Source organism: Odocoileus virginianus, chromosome 1 (genome assembly GCF_023699985.2).
Source record: "Odocoileus virginianus isolate 20LAN1187 ecotype Illinois chromosome 1, Ovbor_1.2, whole genome shotgun sequence".
Taxonomy (NCBI): domain Eukaryota; kingdom Metazoa; phylum Chordata; class Mammalia; order Artiodactyla; family Cervidae; genus Odocoileus; species Odocoileus virginianus.
The window spans coordinates 54,323,495-54,349,417 of record NC_069674.1 but is presented as its reverse complement, the minus strand read 5'-3'; the positions used below and the strand labels follow the sequence as shown (position 1 = coordinate 54,349,417).

Sequence of the window (25,923 nt, the reverse complement as noted above, 5' to 3'; positions counted from 1 at the left end):
GGCTCTCATTTGGACACAAATGAGCTATGACTCTCTTTAAAGGTGTCTGTGGTTCTAACTAGTTGTGTCCTACATTCTCCTCCATGCCTTTTAGCAAGTCAAGTATCTTTTAATTAGTGTTTCCTTTATTTATTTTTTTGTACCTAATATATTTTCCCTGAAACATGAAGTGCATATGTTTTAATGAATCTTTCTACATTAATATTGTGTACTGTGGGAATTATGGCTAGCACAGCATAGACACTTAGTACTTCAGACTATGATTCTTATTAGGAAATAAGACTATTTTTTTCAAATACTTTTTTCCAAATAAGCGTAGAGTCTGTAAGTAACATTCTATGGGAGGGTAACAGGAGACCCATTAATTTGATTCTAATTTAGTCAGATGGAGAGGGAATGGGGTAAATTTATATGCTGAAAACTTTATATCATGTATTTGTATCATGTTTTTCAGTACAGTGTTGAACATGAAGCTATTATTGAGGTATCTATTACGGTATATATAGGTGCCCATGGTATTAACAAATGAGGCTGTCAAGTCAGCATGAGGCAACATTCTTGTTTTCATTCCCGTTACCCACCCATGCTGGCGGGTATTGTCCAGTTCTGAACAGTTTCCTCATTGCCTAGTCCACCCTAACCTTTCACTACTCTTAAATACTTCTCACATCAGGCACACTGTTCATAACAGGCCCGCATTTCTAACTGTCTCTGTTTATTGACATCCAGCCTGTTTTAGGAACAGATACTCTGTCCTCAGATACTTCCTCTTCCTTGATGCCTTCTCTGACCAATTCACCCAAATTTGTGAATTTCTTTAGCAATTTCAAGTTTTGTCACAATACTGAGTGATATTAAGATATTCTTAGACATTCTTGGGGTGCTATGATGGAAAATGAACAAACTTTTTATTTCTGATTTTGTTTCCTTGACCACAAACATGACACTGTTTTGTGTACTCATCTTCCCTTTCCAGATAACCAAGCTGAAAATAGATAGTAACCCTTTTGCCAAAGGATTCCGGGACTCCTCCAGGCTCACGGACATTGAGAGGTAATGAGAATTTTCTGTTTACTTTTTTGCCCAGATAAGATAAAGAAAAGCACTAGCTTCTAAGAGCACACTCCTTGCAACACCAAAGAGACATAATTTTACTGTATATAGTCTCCAATACTCTGTATAATCTCCTGTTCTCTGCCTGACCTTCATTTCCGGTTATAAACCCTACAGATATGCAACTGCTGAAGTTCTGACAGCCGCTGCAGCTGGATCTATTCTATGCTCCATTTCTGAGTGAAGTGGTTTCTTTGAACAGGACATTAATTCAACTGCAAAAAATAGGGCTTCTTTGTTATCAAAAACTCAGTCCTCTTGATGATATTAAGCTTCATGTCTTAAGTGGCAATCCACAGAGAAAATAGAATCTTAATAGCTGTTGCTTTCTGAAGTGGATATATTTGCTAACATAAAGACTATAAAGGTAGTTTGGAATTTTGAAGCAAAAAGAGGCAGTTTAAATCAAGGTGCATATTTTATCTACAGTGTAGAATGCGTGTGTTTAATAGGAAAGCTATTGGATAACAGGACCTTTAAGGCAAGTGACAATCATGTGCCTGTAATTGACCCTAATTTTTAATTAAAATGGTTCACAAAGTGTGAGACTGTTTATGTGATGAGTAATGACTATATTGAGATGCAGAGTTACCCAATATGAATGTCAAAAATGTTTTTTTCAAAGAAAAGATTTTTTTTCAACCTAACTGATTATTTGTACCCCTAAGCGTACTATGCAACTTTCTGTACTTACTGTTTAATTTTTGGTGAACACACTTAAATTCTACTGTCTTTGCAAATTTAAATTATAAAACAGCCGCCATTTTATACATTAAATCATCAGATTTTATTCATCCTCTGTATTTAATCTCTTATATGTCCTGGAATCTTTATAGACAGGTGGAGTACCCTAACTACCAGCCCTCTGGTTTATTTTATCTCCAGATCTTTATGTGATTTCCCCACCAACTGCTACATGGTTCTGACACACTTCGTCACCTACCACATGGTCACATGTCCTGACCTCAGCACTTCTCTTTCCTGTTCTGGCAACTCAAATTAAAGGATTATTATAAATTTTAGCAACATCTGATCCTTCAGTCATCCTTCCCAATGCCAGAGCATAAGGGTGTGGTTTTGATTTTGCCGGGAAAGATATAGAAGCTCAGTGGGGAGGCAAAGAATCCAGTAGGAGAGACTGAAAGTTGGGCAGGCATTTGAGTAGAAAAGATTAATTAGTTGAAGAGCCTGACAAGTGATTGGGGGTACTGAGATCAGGGAAAGGAACTTGAGCTTGTGGTTGAAAATCCCTTGCAAAATGGATGGCAAGAAGGTAACTTCAATTAGGTAGAACATAGGCATGCAAATAGGCCATAAGATCCAAATCATTGAGAAATTGGTATCAGCAGCATGGGTGACAGAGGAGTCCACATTTACAAAGACATTTTGTGACCCCATGGACTGTAGCCTACCAGGCTCCTCTCTCCATGGGATTTTCCAGACAAGAGTACTGGAGTGGGTTGCCATTTCCTTCTCCAGGGGAATCTTCCCAACCCAGGGATCAAACCTGGGTCTCCCACACTGTCGGCAGATACTTTACCATCTGAACTACCAGGAGGTGTTTTAAAAAGGCTACTTCCATTTAGCTGTGATCTTTCTCATCTCCTGTTTCTAGAGTGCCAAAGGCACTGATTCACACTGTATTTATGCAAGTGGGATTATAATAAGTGAATTTTTTCTCTTTTCTAATCAGGTATCAGGCAAAAATGAAGACAGTGGTTCAGTGGGGCAGTAGAGATGTGTTTTTATAGTGTGCCTCATATCTTCTGTTTCAGGTCAGGGGTTGAGCATGGTATATGAAGACAAAGCCATGGGTTAGAATCTGTGCTCTGCCTTTTCCTGGCTGAGTGATCCTAGAGAAGTTACCTAAGTTAAGTAGATCACTTAAGTAAGATCTTAAGTAACTAAATTAAGTAAGATCACTTCTAAGTGATCCTCAGAAGTTACCCTGAGTCTGTTTCCTCATGTATAAAATGGAGAACATAATGCTGCTCACTTTATTATAAGGACCATGTAAGATGACATTTATGAAAGCACTTTCAAAATCTGAAAATGTAAAATAATTATATTTTACTAGATGAGCATCTGGCAGAGGTGTGGGTCAGCAGTGGCCTGCTGCAGGGTTGGGGGCATTGCCTGTAGCAGTGCCTGCATGGGAACTTTTGAAGGAGGTCACCATTATCTTCATTCAGTTCAGTTCAGTTGCTCAGTCATGTCCAACTCTTTGCAACCCCATGAATCGCAGCACGCCAGGCCTCCCTGTCCATCACCAACTCCCAGAGCTTATTCAAACTCATGTCCATTGAGTCGGTGATGCCATCCAGCCATCTCATCCTCTGTCGTCCCCTTCTCCTCCTGCCCCCAATCCCTCCCACCATCAGGGTCTTTTCCAATGAGTCATCTTTTTGCATGAGGTGGCCAAAGTATTAGAGTTTCAGCTTCAACATCAGTCCTTCCAATGAACACCCAGGACTGATCTCCTTTAGGATGGACTGGTTGGATCTCCTTGCAGTCCAAGGGACTCTCAAGAGTCTTCTCCAACACCACAGTTCAAAAGCATCAATTTTTCAGCGCTCAGCTTTCTTCACAGTCCAGCTCTCACATCCATACATGACAACTGGAAAAACCATAGCCTTGACTAGATGGACCTTTGTTGGCAAAGTATCATCTTCATTACCTCCACCACAGTTTGGCCTCAGGCCAAATAACAGGGAAGGGAACACAGCCCAGCCCATCAACAGAAGATTGGATTAAAGGTTTAGAGGATGAGATAGCTAGATGGCATCACCCACTCATGGATATGAGTTTGAGTAAACTCCGGGAATTGGTGATGGACAGGGAGGCCTGGCATGCTGTGATTCATGGGGTCGGAAAGAGTCGGACATGACTGAGCAACTGAACTGAACTGAACTGAGCATGGCCCCGCCCATCAGAACGAGACCCAGTTTCCCCCTCAGTGTCTCCCATCAGGAAGCTTCCATAAGCCTCTTATCCTTAAACATCAGAGGGCAGACAGACTGAAAGCTACAATCATAGAAAACTAACCAATCTGATCACATGGACTACAGCCTTGTCTAACTCAGTGAAACTATGAGCCATGACATGTAGGGCCTCCCAAGATGGACGGGTCATGGCGGACAGTCTTGACAAAACGTGGTCCACTGGAGAAGGGAATGGCAAACCACTTTAGTATTCTTGCCTTGAGAACAGTATGAAAAGGCAAAAAGATAGGACACTGAAAGATGAACTCCCCAGGTCAGTAGGTGCCCAATACGCTACTGGAGATCAGTGGAGAAATAACTCCAGAAAGAATGAAGAGATGGGGCCAGAGCAAAAACAACATCCAGTTGTGGATGTGACTGGTGATGGAAGTAAAGTCCGATGCTATTGTTCCTATGAGCAATATTGCATAGGAACCTGGAATGTTAGGTCTATGAATCAAGGCAAATTGGAAGTAGTCAAACAGGAGATGGCAAGAGTGAACATTGACATTTTAGGAGTCAGCAGACTAAAATTGGACTGGAACGGGTGAATTTAACTCAGATGACCATTATATCTACTACTATGGGCAAGAATCCCTTAGAAGAAATGGAGTAGCCATCATAGTTAACAAAAGAGTCCAAAATGCAATACTTCGATGCAATCTCAAAAACAACAGGATGGTCTGTTCATTTCCAAGGCAAATCATTCAATATCACAGGAATCCAAGTCTATACCCCGACTAGTAATGCTGAAGAAGCTGAATGGTTCTATGAAGACCTACAAGACCTTCAAGAACTAACACCCCCAAAAAAGGTGTCCTTTGCATTATCAGGGACTGGAATGCAAAAGTAGGGAGTCAAGAAATACCTGGAATAACAGGCAAATTTGGCCTTGAAGTACAAAATGAAGCAGGGCAAAGGCTAATAGAGTTTTGCCAAGAGAACGCACTGGTCATAGCAAAACCCTCTCCAACACCACAAGGGAAGACTCTACACGTGGAAATGACCAGATGGTCAATATCAAAATCACACTGATTATATTTTTTTGCAGGCAAAGATGGAAAAACTCTATACAGTCAGCAAAAACAAAACTGGGAGCTGACTTTGACTCAGATCATGAACACCTTATTGCCAAATTCAGACTTAAATTGAAGAAAGTAGGGAAAACCACTAGGCCATTCAGGTATGACCTAAATCAAATCCCTTACAATTATACAGTGAAAGTGAGAAATAGATTCAAGGGATTGGCTCTGATAGAGTGCCTGAAGAATTATGGACGGAGGTTTGTGACACTGTACAGGAGACATCCCCAGAAAAAGAGATGCAAAAAGACAAAATGGCTGTCTGAGGAGGCCTTACAAATAGCTGTGAAAAGAAGAGAAGCAAAAGGCAAAGAAGAAAAGGAAAGATATCCCCATTTGAATGCAGAGTTCCAAAGAATATCAATTAGAGATAACAAAGCCTTCCTCAGTCATCAGTGTAAAGAAATAGAGGAAAACAATAGAATGGGAAAGACTAGAGATCTCTTCAAGAAAATTAGAGACACCAATGGAATATTTCATGCCAAAATGGGCACAATAAAGGACAGAAATAGTATGAACCTAACAGAAGCGGAAGATATTAAGAAGAGGTGGCAAGAATACACAGAAGACTATACAAAAAAGATTTTCATGACCCAGATAATCACAATAGTGTGATCACTCACCTAGAGGCTGACATCCTGGAATGCAAAGTCAAGTGGGCCTTAGGAAGCATCACTATGAACAAAGGTAGTGGAGATGATGGGATTCCAGTTGAGCTATTTCAAATCCTAAAAGATGATGCTGTCAAAGTGCTGCACTGGGTATGCCAGCAAATTTGGAAAACTCAGCAGGTGGCCACAGGACTGGAAAAGGTCAGTTTTCATTCCAGTCCCAAAGAAAGGCAATGCCAAAGAATGCTCAAACTACGCACAATTGCACTCATCTCACACGCTAGGAAAGTAATGCTCAAAATTCTCCAAGCCAGGCTCCAACAGTATGTGAATCATGAAATTCCAGATAATCAAGCTAGATTTAGAGAGGGCAGAGGAACCAGAGATTAAATGGCCAACATCTGTTGGATCATTGGAAAAGTAAGAGAGTTCCAGAAAAACATCTATTTCTGCTTTATTGACTATGCCAAAGCCTTTGACTATATGGATCACAACAAACTGTGGAAAATTCAGAAAGAGATGGGAATACCAGACCACCTGACCTGCTTCCTGAGAAATCTGTATGCAGGTCAAGAAGCAACAGTTAGAATTGGACATGAAACAACAGACTGATTCCAAATTGGGAAAGAAGTACGTCAAGACTGTATATTGTCACCCTGCTTATTTAACTTACATGCAGAGGACATCATGAGAAATGCTGGACTGGATGAAGCACAAACTGGAATCAGGATTGCCAGGAGAAATGTCAATAACCTCAGATGTGCAGATGACACCACCCTTATGTCAGAAAGCAAAGAAGAACTAAAGAGCCTCTTGATGAAAGTGAAAGAGAAGAGTGAAAAAGCTGGCTTAAAACTCAACATTCAGAAAACAAAGATCATGGCATCTCATCCCATCACTTCATGGCAAATAGATGGGGAACCAATGGAAACAGTGACAAGACTATATTTTTTGGGCTCCAAAATCACTGCAGATGGTGTTTGCAGCAATGAAATTAAGAGACGCTTGCTTCTTGGAAGAAGCAAAAGTTATGACCAACCTAGACAACATTTTAAAAAGCAGAGACATTACTTTGCCAACCAAGGTCTGTCTAGTCAAAGGTTTGGTTTTTCCAGTAGTCATGTATGGATGTGAGAGTTGGACTATAAAGAAAGCTGAGCCCTGAAGAATTGATGCTTTTGAACTGTGGTGTTGGAGAAGACTCTTGAGAGTCCCTTGGACTGCAAGGAGATCCAACCAATCCATCCTAAAGGAAATCAATCCTGAATACTCATTGGAAGGACTGATGCTGAAGCTGAAACTCTAAAACTTTGGCCACCTGATGTGAAGAATTGACTCATTAGAAAAGATCCTGATGCCTGAAATGATGAATGTGGGAGGAGAAGGGGATGACAGAGGAGGAGATGGTTGGATGGCATCACCAACTTAATGGACATGAGTTTGAGTAAATTCCGGGAGTTGGTGATAGACAGGTAAGCTGGCATACTGCGGTCCATGGTGTTGCAGAGTCAGACATGACTGAGCGACTGAACTGAACTGAACTGAGATGAGCATAGTTTTACCCCATCCAAGTGACTTTCAATAATCTTAATAAAATACTTCTAGAATAAAAATAGCCCCTTTAGTTTTACTTATGTTTATGAGAGACAGGGACCCAGACTGACTGCCATTTAGAGTGACGGACTTGATAATGCATGCAGCCACATTTTCCACTTAACTGAGTAAACATCCTGATGTCGGGAACACTCACATGTACATGAAACTTAGAAGCTTTCAGTGGTCTGAGGGCTAAAAGAGCATCTTATGAGACTAGCTGCAAGTTTGCAAGATGACCTAAGTAGTGTGAAATTGGCCAAGGTTTTGGATTTCATTTCCAGGTATTTAAGTCTGAATTTTTCCTAAACAGCCTTTGGGGATGGAACAAATCAGATCAATTGATCTTTGGAGACCTAAAGAAATTAAATTAGTCTGGAGTCAGTTACTGCACTAAACCATCTAGTAATTGAATTGCCCCTTGTAACTGATGGAAAACAGCCCTATTTGTAACAATATAGAGAGCGTTTGTAAAATAAGAGATCTGAGAGAAAAACACATCTTTTTATGACATGATGACAGAAATTGCACTTTTCTAACCTAATTGAATATGGTGTTATAAATATGTGACCTTAATGATTTCAAGTTTCCTGTCCCAGATTTACAGCTCCTGTATGGGATACCCAAACAAAAATGCCTTTAGGACTGGATCTGTATGCCTTATACCTCTAAACTCACAGTATTCCTTCTACATCTGCACAAGCTTTGTAGATACTCTAAAAGCCATTCTGATTTTCTCACTCTCATTTTATGAGGTTCTATTCAGATACCTAATGTCTCAACATTCTTCACGTGTAGCCTTACTCCCAAGGACAACATCACCCTCATTTGTAAAAGAAAACTAGTGCCATTAACAAAAGTAGAAGGTATTTTCATTAGATGCTTTGTACATATACCTACAAATGGACAGCTAAGAAGCAAATCAAAAGTCTAAAAGGGTTTCTCAATATCTGATTTATAGCTATTTAGTTCAGGGAGAGAATTATCTGCTAGTGCCATACCGTAAATATAACTTACAGATAGTCTGTCAGTTTTCTTTTTGGGGGAGTGAAGGGACACTTTCTAAGTGAAAGAAAGATAGTAAGTGAAAGCATGGTATTACTTCTGAGAAAGGAGAAAGGACTATGAAGATATTTAAATGTTCAAAATTAAGTTTCTTCTGTTAGGTTTTTTGTTTTTGTTTTGTACAAATAGAGTAAGTGGGAAAGGAATATGTTAGAAAATATATAGTACTGAATACTGACAGAGAAAGTAGAATAGACATTACCAGGCAACAGGAAAAAAGGAGTCAGGTATCTGATATGACAAACTCCAGATCTTTTTACTTGTCATTTTCAAGTTTTCTTGATACTGTTTGACATTTATACTTCCAGTGTTTGGAATCATTTTGTCCAGTCTTCTAAAAGAAAAAGTCATTGGAATTATGATTGGGCTTGTGTTGAACTTGTATAATAATTTGGGGGAGAAAAATGATGCCTTTACTGAGACTTCTAGGAATACATCATATGTTTGTCTTTTTACTGAAACTTCTTACGTTCTTTATAAGTTAGGGTATTTTCAAGTCTGTAAGTCCTACACATTTTTTTCAGGCACATAGCTAGGTTTATTAGAATTACATTGTCCAGTTTAATAGCCAATGGCCATAGATGGTTAGTGAAGAAATGTGGCTATTCCATATTGAGAAGTACTATAAGTACCAAAAAAACAAAAACAAAAAACAGACACTGATTTTCAGGATTTAGTGTGAAACAAGGCTGAAAATATCTCAACAATAGTTTTAGGATATTGATAACATGCTGAAATAATATTTTGCAGATATATTGGGTTAAATAATTACTAAAATTAATCTCATCTGCTTTTTAAAACTTTGACCGTTAGACTATTTAAAATTACATATATGGCTCATGATAGCTTTCTTTTGTCTTGTGTGTACTAGAAGGTTATTTTAGGGGTGGCTTACTTTTTTTTTTTTTTCCATTTATTTTTATTAGTTGGAGGCTAATTACTTTACAATATTGTAGTGGTTTTTTGCCATACATTGACTTGAATCAGCCATGGGGGTGGCTTACTTTTGAAAATAGAATTTTTAATTAGAAATCTGTCTAGTCTATAAAAAGTTATTGATTCCTATATGTCATTGGCATCCTGCCATTTTACTGAACTTAAAAAACATTAGTTTTAATAATTTTTCCTTTTAATCTTTTGAGTTTTCTACTTAGATCTCCATATCAGCAGCAAAAATGACAATTTTATCTTTTTCTTTCTAATAGTCATGCTTTTTACAATGTCTTTTTCTTGTTATATTACATTGACTAAAATTTCCAGAACACTATTAAAATGTAGTTGTGATAGTTAGCATTTTTCTCTTATTCTTGACTTATTTAGTAATGCCTCTAGTATTTTATCATTATATATGGTTTTCATTGGCTTTTGGTTTTGGATTGGTATTCTTTATCATACTGAGGTAATACCTTTCCATGCCTAAATTAAGAACTTTTTGCTATTCTGAATGTTACTGACTTTAAACGCTCTTTTAACATGCATGGAGACAATTTTAATTATTTTTCTACTTGTAAATAACAATAGGATTAATTCTAGTCATATTGTCTATGGTGAGCCATCCTTCCATCCTTGTATTTCTGGAATATACCGTATCGGGATTCTGTTTTTCTTGTAATACATTGCTGAATTTAATTTACCCATATTTTATTAACACTTAAGGTTTTTGTATCAGTCTTCATAATAGAGATACATTTTGTTTCTTCTTCCTTGTCAGTTTTTAGTATCAGGTTTTTGCTAGTCTGAATGAATTGAAATATCTTCCTGCTTTTTATTGCTTGATCAGTTTAAATCCAAAGAAGTGATCCTGTAGAATCTTGTGCATAAATTCATCTGGGGAATTCTTTGGGTGAATACCTTTAACTGCTTTTTTGGTTTGTTCCATAGTTTATCAGTCAGATAGATGTGCGTTTACTTCTATCCCATTTAATGCCTGTCTTGAGTTCTGCTTTGAATAACCTTATATTGCTATACCTTAACATTTGTTGGTTTTATTTGCCTTTGAATTTTTAAAAAATCTTTGTTCTAACAGCAAGAGACCCCTCTTCTCTTGCATCATTAAACAAATATCTTGCCATTTCATTCATCAAGTAAAAAACAGCCTCCTCTTGATGCCATGTGTCTTTTGAGTTACTGATTCTCCCAGTTTTCTACTCCTTATAGTGAAGCTCCTTAAGTAGAGTTACCAGGGTTTGACATTGTCATTTATTCTCTCCCTTTTTCCTCTTTGCCATTTATTCTTCCGTTTTTCCTCTGCTTCCAAGACCTCTCACAATCTCTGGTTTTTATTCTACTCCAGTGGCCATTCTTTCTCCATCCACTTCTTGGTTCTCCCCCTTGTCCTCTATCTGTAGAACAGTAATATGGTCCAGGCCTTAGTCCTTGGATTTCCTCTCTTCTCAGTCCACATCCCCTTCCTGAGTGATCTGAGCAGTTAGCTTCATGCCTTTAAATGCCATTATATGCTGACTTCTATCAAATTTACATCTCTGGTTCTGGTTTCTCTAGAGTCAAAGCTCTGGCTGTCTCTTTTCTTTTTCCCTCTCCCTTAAGGGTGCCTTAAATTTCACACATCTATGACAGGATGCCCAATCACACTCTTCTACATCTGTGCTTCTCTTACAGTTCGCTTCTCAGCTGCATCCTTCCCATTGCTCTGCCAAAAGACTGGGAGTCACCCTTCCCGGCTTGCCTTTATCTCTCACCTTCCCTTGTGGCTCAGCCAGTAAAAAATCTGCCTGCAATGTGGGAGACCTGGGTTTGATCCCTGGGTTGGGAAGACCCCCTGGAGAAAGGAAAGGTTACCCACTCCAGTATTCTAGTCTGGAGAATTCCATGGACTGTATAATCCATGGGGTCGCAAAGAGTCAGATACGACTGAGCGACTTTCACTTCTACATACAGTTGACTAATTTTTCAAACCATATCCAGAGAAGTCCAACTACTTCCTACCATTCCTGCTGCTACCACCCTTATCTAGGACACTATCATCTGTTTCCTAGATTGTTAATTTTCCGTTGATTTTTCTATGTCCATTCTTACTGCTCTTAAGTCAGCTTTCAGTTCACCAATCAGAATGATCTTTTAAGAAAAAAAGTCAGTCAAATCACATCAGTCTTGCTTAGAACTTTCCAGTGACTCATCTTCCCATTCACTGTGAAACCCAACGTCCAGACAAGGCCTGGAAGGTGCCATAGTCTGATCCCAACCCTCCCAGTTATCTTTCTGAACTCATCTACCTTTGTCTTGCTTGGTTTGTTTTTTTTTACATAGCCAGGTCCATCTCAGCCTCAATTAGGGCCTTTATACTCACCTTCTGCTTAGAATATGCAGCCCCTAATATCTGATTGGTCCAGTGCTTTGCCTTTTGTTTCCTACTATATCCCCAGAACCTGGAATAGTGCCTGGTACACAGTAAACACTCGAATATTTATTGAGTAAATAATGATATGTATTTTTGTAAAATGTCATAGACTATCTGTATTTTTAAAAATTTGTCTGAAGGTCTTTGTGTTTTAATAGAAAAATTTTGTCTATCTCCAGGTGTTACAACTGCTGATATGTTTGGTTTTGTTTCTTTTTAACTGTTTCTGCTCTTTGTTAAGTTCAGCTATTCATTTTACCTTTTATTTTCTCTTCCTGTCTTTTGTTAAATTTATCAAGTCTTCCCCCTCTTTATTATGGTTAACATTCCATAGTCACCATGTGTTACAGGCAGTGGGCTATAATAGTTGACACATTTTATTTCAGTTATACTTCAAAATAATTCTATAATAAAGAATGGTTATTATTCCTATTCGGCTGAAGCTTAAAGAGATTAAAACTTTATGATTCACATAGTGTAATTTGTGACAGCTGAGCCTCACACCCAGGTTGGTTTGTCTGAAACCAAAATCCTTTCTCTTATTCATTGTATTTCTTTTAAATATGGGGGGATCGGGATGGGGAATACATGTAAATCCATGGCTAATTCATGTCAATGTATGACAAAAACCCCTACAATATTGTAAAGTAATTAGCCTCCAACTAATAAAAATAAATGAAAAAAAAAAAGGAAAGAAAAAAAATATAATTATGCTTTTAAATTCTGAAAGACATAATTGTAAATTTGATATTTCTATGTTATTGTTAGGAATGAAACTATACATTTTATTTTCTTGTAAAATAGGAGATATTTGAAAGTGAAGTGAAAGTGAAAGTCATATCCAACTCTGTGACCCCATGGACTGTACAGTCCATGGAATTCTCCAGGCCAGAGTATTGGAGATATTATGTGATTATTTCCTTGTAGTGCCCCTCCCTCAACCTATAGTTTTGGTTTAAATAATCTGGGACTTAAAATCCAGCTTCTTATTCATGTCTCTCCTTCATCTTCTCTTTAAATTCTTTTTCTTAATGTTAATGTAAGGATCAGAAATCTATCAACTGAAATCATTTAAATTTAATTCTAGTCCTATTCATTTCATTGCTTAATGTTCACTTCTATTGTACTCATTACTGAAATTGTGTTCAGACTCTTCTCAGCTGTTGATAAATGTTGAATAATTGGTTGAGGAAGGATATATGGGTTATTCTCTTTATTAGTTCCTATATATCTGAGAGGATCTGTTGCCATTATTATAAACCTGACTAGGGTCACAGTTTTTCTCCTCAGAACTCTTTCAACCTTTCCTTGTTGTCTAGTTTTTAAATACTATAGATAGGGTAAAAGCTGATGCTAAACCCACTGTCTTTCCAGTGTGGGACAGTTATCTTTTTTTTTTTTCTGTCTGATAAAATATGCTTTTAGAAAGTTTTCTTTGAAATTCGGAAATTGTACCAGTATTTGTTTAACTGTAAATTTTTTTCATTTGTATTTACAATACAATTGAGCCCTTCAATTTGAAAAATCAAGTTGTTGCTCATTTCAAGAAAATTTTTTTTCTCCTCTTCTGGCTTCTAATCTGTCTGCTCTATTCAGACATACTAAAATTCCTATTATATATATGTTACATCAATTCCCTACTTCTCTTATCTATTGTTTAATAATTTTTATCTTTTTAACTGTTTACTCTGATAGTGGAAGGATTTCTTATATGAATCTTTTAATTTGTTGAGTCTGTTTTCCACGGCATCAGGTATTCTGTTTGCTCTCCTTATTAAGTTCTTTTAAAATGTGGTAATTACTATATTGTCATTTTTCAAGTATACTTTTACATTTCCAAACTGTTTCCTTTTCATGTCTGCAAGTCCCTGCTTTATCAATACAGGGTGTTCTTAAATCTCACTAAAAACTTGAATGTACAGTTAGAGATTTAAAATACTTCTCCCTGTTTCTTGGAACAAGGCAGTTTCAAAAGAGATTGCTTGTTACGTTTTTTAAAATTAGTTTTCTTCTTTTGGATTGCAGAGTATTTTTGTAATGTCCACTTATCTTTCTCTAGCTCATGTATAGAATGGAGTGTCTGTTTAGTGTTAGGAGCTGAGATTAATTGTGAATAAAACCATGTGGATCTATAAAATCTTTCAGGTGCAGACTGAAAAAGGGGTAATAATTTAAATTTATTGTGACTGTGTCCATGTGGAAATATAATTATTCTGTTCGGGTTAGGAAGTTGTTGCAGGTAGGAGGAGATAGCCTTGGGAAAGGGAGTTTTAACTTTACATTAACTTTGATCAAGTTACCCTGTCTGCCTCAGAAGCTGGAAATCAGCAGCTCCCACTCCATGCCCATCAAGGAAACCTCATGGCCCTTTTCCAGAGCCCATGGTGGTCACTGGCCCCACACCTTTCAGTGCACCAAAGCCACGGTGTGCAGCTGAGAGTGTGCTGCTGTGGGATTCCTTCCTCAAAGCCTCCAGCAGAGTGAGAATCTGCTTCTCATCAGCTACTCAAAGAGCTGCCTCTATCATTGATCTCTGATGCTCCAAGGTGGGGTTTAGGTTAAGCTCTGACAGAGGGCTTTTCATTTCTTCCCCACTGCACCCTCACTCCCCCCAGGCACCCTTCCTCCGTATCAAGCAATGAACTCAAGCTGTTTGATGCTTCCTTCACTTCCTTCCCTGTGACTAAAATGTCAGTTTGCAGCTGGCACTCTTAATTTCCTGAACCCCACCTTGTTTTCTCAGTCATGTCAGTGGGGCAGAGAATGAAATACATAGGCTTATCTTACCTTAGTGGTTCAGGATTCACACTGAGAGTCTCTGTAAAATATGTTTAAAACTCCCTGGCATTGAACAAAACTTTCAAACACATGATTTGGACACAAGCCCAATGGGAATCAGGTCCTTTTGCTCAGAGCTCAAATACTCTCTATTAGTTTAGCCAAAGAAGAAAACTTTTGGAAACAGGGTTGCAAATTTGATATTCTGAAAGTTTATAGTTTTATCTATATCAGGCAATGGAGCATCAGTTACTTTTTGGCAGATCTGCTAAAGAGGTTCACAGGAAATAAGGACTTCTGGTGCCAAAAAGAAAGTAGAGTTGGTTCTAACATAGCTCTGAGCTGGCTTGTGGAGTTTCTGAGGCAGTGAAGTTTTCATAAAGAGCTGTGTGGGGTAAGTGGTGCCCATTTCTAATATGTTAAATAGCTTAGAGCAGGGGTTGGAAAACTCTGTTGTCTACCACCTGTTTGGTATAGCCCTCAAGATAAGAATAGTCTTTACATTTTAAATGGTTTAAAAAGTTATAAAAATAACATTTTGTGACATGTAATAATATAAAATTAAAATTGTCTATAAATTTTTATTAAAGGACAATCACATTTTTCAATTTATGTATATGTGGTTGCTTTTGGGCTACAATGACAGAGCTGAGTATATCTGACAGAGATCCTAAGGCCTTCAAAGCTTAAAATATTTCCCATCTGGCCTTTACAGAGAAAATTTGCTGATCCTAGGCTTAGAGCTTTAAGGGCCTGTGGAAATGATGGCAATGAGGAAAACTCCTCCCCAGAAATTTTACCTTCTTAGGATGATATTTAAAATGAAGAAACTCATAATTTCATTTGGAGGCCCATGTGGTGATGCTGATTGACAAAGCTGGTGAGATCTGATCTCTGCCAATACTTTATCCTTCCTGTCTTTACAGTGGTAGTTTTTGAGACATGTTCTTAGGATCATTTTAGCACCTGTAGTTCAAGCCAGAAGAAAGACAGCAAAGCAGGATGACAAAGTAACAACCTGGAGATGCGTACTTTTAAAAATTATCTATAAATTTTAATTATCTGTGCTACTTTTATATATCTTCTGTCTTGTGCCTCAGAAATTATGAATAATTGAAGAATAGGTTGTAATTTTTTTTTTCTCTTTCAGAGTACTAGAAGCTTGTAGGGCCTTTAGAAAACAGTATAAAAGGCATTTGGGAAAGTAAGTGTTAGAAAAGCTTCTAAAACATAATCCAGTTTATTATTAAGGAAGTAGAAAATACTTTTCCCAATGTTTCCCAAACTTGCATTTTAATGGAAAAATAATGATATTTTAAATGTGTAAAAATCCAGTGCTCAAACTTTAAATAAGTCAAATGTGAGTCTCCACCTCTCAGAATCCTGCTCTCCCCAGAGAGACTCTGTTCTCATTTGAAGGGTACGTATGTATGTGTATCTACATGTACCTTAAAGGTAAAATCCTACTTGAGTTCATACTAATCCTTCCCACTTCCGCTCAGAATGAAAAGGTTTTTACTGAACCCCTCTGACCTTACACCTACATCTCTTCTCATTCATGCTGAACCTCTAGCTCTCAGTGACACCAGGAATTATGAGAGAATATTCTGTCATTGCTCGTGTGCTTTACCCCACAGCATATAGAAGCACAGCAATCTCAGAACATGTATGTCAAGTTATCTCCAACAATGTGACAACTAAAAATAGTTAAAAATCTTTTTATGGCTATTTTTGTCCTTAGTGTAGATTCCACTAGAGTATATTTGATTGTTGTTTTTTTTTTTTTTTTTGCCTTTTCAATACGCCATGTGCTCTAGATTTGTCTTGAAATCATGTAAATCATTTATTAAATAACCATATAAGAAAATTATGCTTTTTTAAATTCCAAAAAATAAAAAATACAATAAAGCATTAACTTAAATGTGTATCATTAGGTTGGTGGTATGACTACCAAAACAAAAACATACAAAACAAAAACACTCTAGTAGAATCTACACTAAAGACAAAAAGAACCACAGAAAGATTTTTAACTATTTTTAGTTTCCCTATCATTATACCAATGAGGCAAGTGGGACCTAGAGTGATCTGCCAGATCACACAATTCGTCAGTAGAAGATCTGGGGTTAGAACTCAGGGTTCTTTGCAACTAGTCTTGGACTTTCTCAAAATGACTCTAAAAAATTTACTTCTATTTATATATTTGTAGGTTCATAAATTGTTAGATCTTAGAGATCATCTACCCAGCCCACCATTTCCCTGCTAACCCGTCATTAAATGGGAGGAAGCAGAGACCAGACTCAGATAAGGAAGCTGACTATACAGCTTCTTACTGAAGAAACTTCTTTTTCATCATCTTCAATAAAGACAGAGTTAGTGTAAGAGACTGTATGTATAAAATGAAAGTTATTTTGTTTGGTAGCCAGGTTAAGGCCTGCTTTTAAATAAAATCTATTAGTGTAATAAGTTGAAATAGTCTGATGACAATAGCCACAAAAAAGAAAAGATGACTTTTTAACAGAATGACAAGTAGTTACAACAAAACTTTTTTAACTAGCAATCTATGTTCCTGCATTTAGAATGTTACTCATTTATTCACAGCTTCTAAGAGGAAACATTTATATTACAAAACAGTGTCAAACAAACCAGTGAATTTGATAGAGTACCAAAGTTATTCATGGTTGATTCATGGTTGTAATTTATTCTTTTTTTCTTGCTTGTGTCTTTCTATCTGTAAGAAGGATATTTGTTCCCTACCTCACAATTCACTAAAGTTTATTTTTAGAGGCTGCATAATCTGTACTTTGGTTGGGACCTTTGTTCTAGTCACAAAGGTTAGACTTAGGGAACTATTTCTTCCCCCACAGTTGTACAGTTTACTTAAGTTGCTAATAATGATATAAAACCAGAAACGCAGATTACTATTGAAAAGAAAAATTAGTAAGATTAAGTCAAATAAATAAAAATAAACTAAAATCTGAAAGAGCTTTTAAAAAGATTAGAGTTACTTTGTTTTTCCAAAATACATTGTGTGTATTTCTGTTCTCAAAATTAATGATTTATAATACATCTCCAATTATATTATGTAAAGTTTTCATTTATTAAGTACTTTGTGGAAGCAACAAATATTGATATATTATCTAATGGTAATTTATAACATTATCTGCATAAATCTTTAGAAAAATATTGTGACAAGAAGTTATTTATAAAGGCTCAGTAAGACATGATATAAACAGGAGAAAACTGATAAGCAAGGATAACTTTAAATATTTTGTTTCCTACAAATTGGATTTGATTTTAATGAACCTGCCATTTTATCCCTGAATGCAGCTTTTTTCTAGGTCTATATTTAGAAAGAGAGAAAGTTAGGATGTAAATTGAAATAACATTTAATTTTTACTTAATTTCCTCTGTGACATATATATTATGCTGCTGCTGCTGCTGCTAAGTCGCTTCAGTCGTGTCCGACTCTGTGCGACCCCATATATATTATAGGGTGGTTTAAATGAAGAATAGCATGTTATAGCAACTAGAAGTCTCAATTTAATTTAAAATGATTATGATTATGTAGCCAGCTTTAGGAATATGATTTTGATACTTAATAGTAACTTAATTTTGTTACCTATAAACATTACTAAGCACTTATTATATGCCAAATGCCAATATAAACTCTGTGTGTTTAACTCATTCAATATTTTTTTCAAGTTATATTATTTTGTTAATTCTTTGAGTTCAGTCTAGTATTGATTTAATTAAATATACCAAATCCTTCACATCTCTGTTACAACCAACACAACAATTACAACCAACACAACAATTACAAAAGATAATTGGTGAGAAGTTTCCAGTGAATAGAAAATGAATTACTTGCACTGCTTAACAAAAGTGAAATGAGTAACAAGGATGACTAATGTCTAAAGCCTGTATCACATAATCCTAGTGAGATTTTTTTTAAATTTTTTAATTGAAGGATAATTACTTTACAGAATTTTGTGATTTTGTCATACATCAATAAGAATCAGCCATAGGCACACCCATGTCCCCTCCCTCCCAGACCTCCCTCCCATTAGAATTAATAATAATTCTAAGACCTAATATCCTCATGTTGCAGATAACAAAACTGAGGCACAGAGAAGTGAAGTGATTTGCCCAAAGGCACACAAAACAAGTGGCAGGACTAGGATTTGAGCTAAGCAGGTTCCAGTAACTACTACACTAGGGTGGTGGTTCTCCAAGTGTGACCTCCGTATCAGCAGCATCAGTGTTACCTGAAAACACACTGGAAATCATATTCTCAGGTCATACCTTGGACTTACTAAATCAAAAACTCGAGGGTGGGGTCCAAAAATCTGTGTTTTGGCCAGCCCTCTGGGTAATTTTGATGAACAATGTCTTAGTCTGGTTGGGCTACTATAACAAAAATTCCCTAGACTGTGAGTGATTTAAACAACAGACATTTATTTCTCACAGCTGGGAGTCTAAGATCAATGAGCTGGCAGATTTCAGTTTTTCATGAGGACCTGCTTTCTGGTTCACAGACAGCTATCTTCTCACTGTGTCCTCACATGGCTGAGGAAAAGAAAGCTAAAGCAAACTCTTTTCTTTTCTTACAAGGGTACTAATCCCATCATGAGGGCTTCACCCTTAAGACCTAATTGTCTACTAAAGAATGCACATCCTAAAATCATCACAATAGGGATTAAGATTTCAACAAGAATTTGGGGGACATAAACAGTTCATAGAACACTAAAGTTTGAGAACCACTGCCTAGATAAAGCATTGTTCTCTCCCTCAATCAGAGGCCAACAGTGTAGTGGTAGAGATGATCATGCAAACACATAATTGCCATCCATCTAGTATATGCATTTAAAGAGGAATATATTAGGTACAGCAGTGGTGCAAAGAAGAGTGTGAAGGAAAAGGGAAGATTTTGCATTTTGAGCATTAAGAAATTTGTACTGAAGTTTCAGAGATAAAGGAAGGGCAGTCAACTCACAATACTGATGAGAGTATGTTGGTTTTGCTTATCTGGAGTTTGAACAAATAGTTCAGATGACTTCTAGTATTTTTGGAGCATTTTTGCAGAATCAACATAATAACTGCAGTTATCCTATTATCTTGCCCACCTTCTGGCTATGATTGTGTCCTTCACGTGTATATTATTCTTGGAATTGATGCTTACGTATTAGTCAGAAGAGATCTCTTAAAGATACCTAAGATAATGATGTATTCTTTTTGCCTGGAAAAATTAGTGTTAGATATTGAAAAGTCAACCTTCAATAATGTTACCCAGTTTATTTATCTATTAAAATCCAAAGTAACTACTGTCTCTTGCTTTGGGATATAACAGAACTGAGCATTACAAGGCACTGTCCTAGCTTGTAATACCTAAATCGCTTAACTCATTAAATGAGTCATCCCTTATTTTCCAGAGCACAGTAGTCTAGAAATCCTCACAATAGTCTTCCAGGCTAAACAAATTCTTTGCACTTTTCATCCTACTGGAAACAGGGATTAGACATAAAGTAAACAACATGGGCTGTCTATTCTTTGTAACATCTTCGAAGAGATGGCCCTGATTTGCACCACTGTTTTCAATCACTTAAAAGGCAATAATTTAATTATGCCATCCTTTATATAAGAACTGCCATTGCTTTCAGTTCACTTTCAGGCCTGACACAAATAAATCACTTCAATAAAATCCTTTTTTTTCTCCCTCTTAGAGATGAGAATAAGTAATGATACCAGTGATTTTCCAAGGAAAAAATGAATATAATATACTTCTTATAGAGAAGCAAAATATTTCACAAAGCCATGATTTATTATATTATTTAAAGAATTCTTCTTGGGTGTATGTGAAAAAGGTTTAAATAATTTTATATTAGGGCATTTTTAGAGAGGCAGATACTACACTCTGCTTTTGAACTTAAATGCTGAGAGAGAACAGCCTAAATGCCTAGGATGGGCAGTGGAATGCACTTTAGAAATACATCATCCATGATTTCAGCCCACTGATGGCCAAGCCTTTATAACTTTATAAAGAGAAGCTGTCTTCAAGGGTATCTGAAGCAAGTTCTTTTCTCATGTGAAAATAACTAATTCTTTCCTAAATTCATTTTAAATAGTAACAGTATGACACATGGCTTAGATTAAAAGCTTGAATTAGATTAATCAGATTTACCAGCTTGAATATTATAGCTGTCATTTTATTAAAGTTTGTGCATCTCAATTGACTTTTTTCTTAATGACCCAAGTTACCCAGAAGGACAGTCATGCTCTAATATTACAGTGAATTAAGACCTTGAGTAAGTGACTCAGCAATTATCATATACTCTATGCACTTACTGGTTTTATTAGTAAACACGGAGTCTTTGTATGACTAATGATATTTTGAACTATGGGCTAGTATTTCATCAGATGTTCAATTAATGCCGTTCATATCAGGTGAGGGTTTTGTGTTCATTAGCTGATAAAGTCACAGGGCTGCAGCTCCTTGTGGTAAATTCATTGTTTTTTTTTTTTTAAACATCATTAAACTCTATATTCCTACGGTTATGTTTTATAGCTCCTTGTTCACATTTGCCCCTAATTTTGTAGAATTTTGGGGGACTGTCCATATCCTGTCCTATTTGTTTCTTTGTATTTATAAGAAACAAATTCAAAGTTCCTCATATTTGTATGCTTGAGGTCATGTTTCTGAGGCGTCTACAATGAAATGTGTATGTTTTGAATGTTGTCTGCCTCTGAAGTGGTGGTTTTTTGAGAAAATGGTTTTCAGGTCAGTTCAGTTGCTCAGTCGTGTCCGACTCTTTGTGACCCCATGAATCGCAGCACGCCAGGCCTCCCTGTCCATCACCAACTCCCAGAGTTTACTCAAACTCATGTCCATCAAATCGGTGATGACATCCAGCCATCTCATCTTCTGTCATCCCCTTCTCCTCCTGCCCCCAATCCCTCCCAGGATCAGGGTCTTTTCCAATGAGTCAACTCTTCGCATGAAAATGGTTTTACTGACTAGTAAATCATTTTTAAGACTCCTCTCCTCTGATTACTTAACTTTTTGGTTTACTCACCATGTGTCATTCTCTAACCTAGGGAAAGTGTGGAGAGCCTGATTCAAAAGCATTCCTATGCCCGCTCACCCATCCGTACCTATGGAGGAGAAGAGGATGTGCTGGGGGATGAGGTTCAGACAACACAAAATCGAGGTAAGACTGCTTCCAGGCTATGCAAGTGCTCAGAGCAAGAGTGCCCAATGGAGAACAAAGACAGGGAGGTGATGAGACTTCTAGTCCTCAGAAGAGAGATGGCCCCAAAGTATTTCAGGAGCCTCTTCAGGAAGGGATAGCCTGAGGCTGATCATTATTTTGCCTTTACCTCTTAAGTGATTATGCTGCCTGAAGCTTTCCTGTGGCTTGTTTTCCAGTAAAAGGACACTGAGCCTCTGAGTCAGGGCTTAGGAGTTATTTCTCTGTTGCTGCTGCTGCTAAGTCGCTTTAGTCAATGTCCGACTCTGTGCGCCCACTAGGCTCCTCTGTCCCTGGGATTCTCCAGGCAAGAACACTGGAGTGGGTTGCCATTTCCTTTTCCAATGCATGAAAGTGAAAAGTGAAAGTGAAGTCGCTTAGTTGTATCCGACTCTTCATGAACCTATGGACTGCAGCCTACCAGGCTCCTCCGTCCATGGGATTTTCCAGGCAAGAGTACTGGAGTGGGATGCCATTGCTTTCTCCGATTTCTCTGTTACCTACTACCAAAGAACTAGTGGATTTGAGGGGTAGTTTCTTAGTCTTTCTGAATCTGTTTTACAATCTGAGAATCAGGGAATATATATGTTTTACTTCTATCAGGAATATCTTATTAGGATCAATAATTAGAATGGAAAATATTTGAAAAATGAAGATTCTCCTAGTGGAGCATGTTGTGTGGAGGTGGTGTCCTGGGTGGTGAGAGTCCGGGAGTATTAAAAAGTTCCTCTGTTGCAGATGTTAAGGGAGGAGCCCTTTGCATCTGGGACTTCAGACAAAAGAGACGAGAGGGTGCCTAGGCACAGGGATGTGTGTATAGGGAGAGTCTTATATGGACATATTTTTATGTCCATGATAAGTAATAGCATAAACAGACAGAACATATGACATCTCTTGTAAATAAATCCAAATGAGCTACTAGTAATTATGCAGTTGGAAAATTCACTGTCAACCTTTGTTTAAACTTCTGGATATTGTGATATAAGAAAAACTTACTCTTGCAACTTGTTAATTAGCTAATAAACAATTATGGAAACTAAGCTGTCATTCCTCATAGTCTGTAATGATGTGCATGTGTGCTCAGGCTTTGAATGTTTGTTAGTCCCTCAGTCATGTCCGACTCTTTGTGACCCCATGGATTACATACAGCCCATCAGGCTCCTCTGTCCATGGGATTTTCCAAGCAAGAATACTGGAGTGGGTTGCCATTTCCTACTCCAGGACATTTCCCAACCCAGGGATCAAACCCACATTTCTTTTATCTCCTACATTGGCAGGCAGATTCTTTATCACTGCATCACCTGGAAGCCCCCCTCCTATATATACTAAGTATATGATAATACAGTATGCATGTATATATTATATTGTGACAATTTGTTATTTTCTATTGATGTGGCTTCTAATCTTGCTCAGTACTATGCTATTTTCATAAACACAGTATTTTGTTTTTAAAACATGATAACGTGTTTTTATATCTGGTAGGGAAAATCTATCCTTGTTACAATTAAAAATATCTTAATATTCTAAACATTATTTGTCCTGATAATTTTGCAAATTGAATTGAACGTGGAAAAACGTTTGGCATTTCATTGGCTTTGAAAGTTAAGGTGTTAGTCACACAGTTGTGTTTGACTCTTTGTGATCCTATGGACTGTAACCCACCAGGCTCCTCTGTCCATGGAATTCTCCAGGCAAGTATACCGGAGTGGGTTGCCCTTTACTTCTCCAGGGGATCTTCCCAACCCAGGGATTGAACTCAGGTCACCTGCATTGCTGACAGATTCTTTACCATCTGAGCCACCAGGGAAGCCATTCATTGGCTTTATACTAAACCAATAAATTAATTTGGGAATAAATGAATTTTAAAAAGACATTTTATTTTTCATCCGAGAATATGTCATGTATCTCCAATTATTAAAACCTTTCCTTCCATCTTTCAGTAGAGTTGTGTGAAAAACTTCGAGTAAGTATCATGCATTTTTTAGAGTCATTTCTAAGTATTTATTGTTTATTTTTGGTAGTGTTTATTATTCCCACATTTCAACTTCTGGGTATAGCTGGCACATTAAAATGTTTGATTTTTGTGTATCTGTCTTAAATATAATCAACATAGTAAATATTCTCATTATTTCAAAAAGAAAAGGGTTATAGAAGCTAAAAAAAAAATTAAAGAAGAAAAGAAAAACACTCTTGTGGGTTTTCAAAATGGCTTTGGCAACCAGGTAGCTTTGTTGAGGCTTATCTGTCCAGCCTTACTTATGTGGATGCTGGAGGTTACGACAGTGATCAGCTATTTGGAACTTCTTTAAAGGGAATCAGGTCATTATCTTAAGGCAGGGTGCTAGCGCTGTAGCCACTCTAATAGCGCTGTAGCCACTCTAATAGCGCTGTTGCAATCTAATGAGTAGGTCTTTTTCTATTTATCAAATTTTCTCTTCCATATATGGTATAAATGATATCCTCTTGTGTGGAAAGGTAGAGATGCCTCCTGATTGAACTGTTTCTCTTTAAAACTATAGATCTATATCTATATATATATGTATTTTTTTAAATTGACGCTTACAGATAATGTAATTCTTGATTAGCATGTTGAAGTAGAGTTTCTCGTCTAATGAGATTTTTTTTTCTTTCAGGATCAGCCTTTACAACATCTGATAATTTGTCTCTTAGCTCCTGGGTATCGTCTTCATCCAGTTTTCCTGCATTTCAGCACCCACAGTCCCTGACTGCTCTCGGCACCAGCACGGCATCCATAGCAACACCCATTCCTCACCCCATACAGGGCTCTCTGCCACCATATAGCCGACTTGGGATGCCTCTGACCCCATCAGCCATTGCCAGCTCCATGCAGGGGAGTGGCCCAACATTCCCCTCATTCCACATGCCCCGATATCATCACTACTTTCAGCAGGGGCCATATGCTGCTATCCAAGGACTGCGCCATTCTTCTGCTGTGATGACGCCATTTGTATGACTCTTCTAAGTATAGGAGAGTCCAGATCCAGAATGTGCAGATGGGTATGGAAATATAGGACAGGGATGGGTGGGTGGGATGTGGGATGTTGGAGCAGGGGCTCTCCAGGAGACATGGGACCTATGAAAGAGGAGAGCTGGACTCAACAATAAAACCTACCACTGAGGGAAAGCACCATGGACCAGGCTTCATCTGTAGCTGGGGGACAGCTTTTGAGTTTGAGAGAGAATCAGTGTAAAGTTCTTAGCCAGCCTAAGTCCTGGAACTAAAAGGATTATCAATTTACCCAGAAAGTTTAATAATACAAGGCAGATGAATCTTAAGGTGCATTATTCCTAGTGGTTAAAAATGCTGTGTCAATGCAGTAATGTATAAAGTCAACATGTATAGGTTTTCTTTCCAGTTTCCACAGGTTAAAAGAATCTTCAGAGGCAATACTGTATAACACACTGACCATGATGCATAATGACTAACTTAAGTCCATTCTGTCTGTGGAAATGAGAGCCAATAGAGAAATATTTATAGTGCTGTAGCTCAAGCATGTTTAGTTTTCCTTTGTGTTAGTTTGCTGGAGAAGGAGCTAAGATAATAATGCTAATGCATCCTATTTTGTGGATGAATAGGTGGTAATGACTTCACAAAGTTCTTTCTATAATATTGAAGGGCCAGTACCTGACAAGTTCTTTTTCACAGTCTTGTCTTTCTTCCTAATTCTGTTTCTTGCAATTATTTGCCATTTATGTAGGAAAAATTTTCCATATACAATTGTGAAATAAGAGGCTCTATATGTTACATTGTAAAACTGAGGTTTTCTTTTTCTAGATTGCATTGTAAATATACCGCTTACTTATTCACTGAGGGACACTCTAAAGTCTCTACACCTTGACATGTGAGACCTTCTTTCACTTAACAGCTATAATAAAAAGATGGTTGCCCTATTCTGAAAGGAATTTTTCTGCCATGAGTACTAAAGTCCCCTTCATTTTTACTTCAGCTTTGAGAGACCTTTGTTGTTGTTTAGTCACTAAGTTGTATCCGACTCTTTTGTGACCCCATAGGCTGTACCCTGCCAGGCTCCTCTGTCCATGGGATTTTCCGGGCAAGAATACTGGAGTGGGTTGTCA

General features: G+C 37.4%; 1 protein-coding gene across 1 annotated transcript in view; it reads left to right on the top strand.

Moving 5' to 3' along the window:
* Positions 1-24,854, top strand: part of TBX20 (T-box transcription factor 20) — a 45,289-nt gene extending 20,435 nt beyond the window's left edge. The window contains exons 6-8 of the mRNA XM_020889338.2: positions 977-1,053; positions 21,674-21,786; positions 24,459-24,854. Coding sequence (XP_020744997.1) covers positions 977-1,053; positions 21,674-21,786; positions 24,459-24,799 — 531 coding nt within the window. The 3' untranslated portion in view covers positions 24,800-24,854. The remainder of the gene's footprint in view (positions 1-976; positions 1,054-21,673; positions 21,787-24,458) is intronic.
* Positions 24,855-25,923: the final 1,069 nt, after the last annotated feature.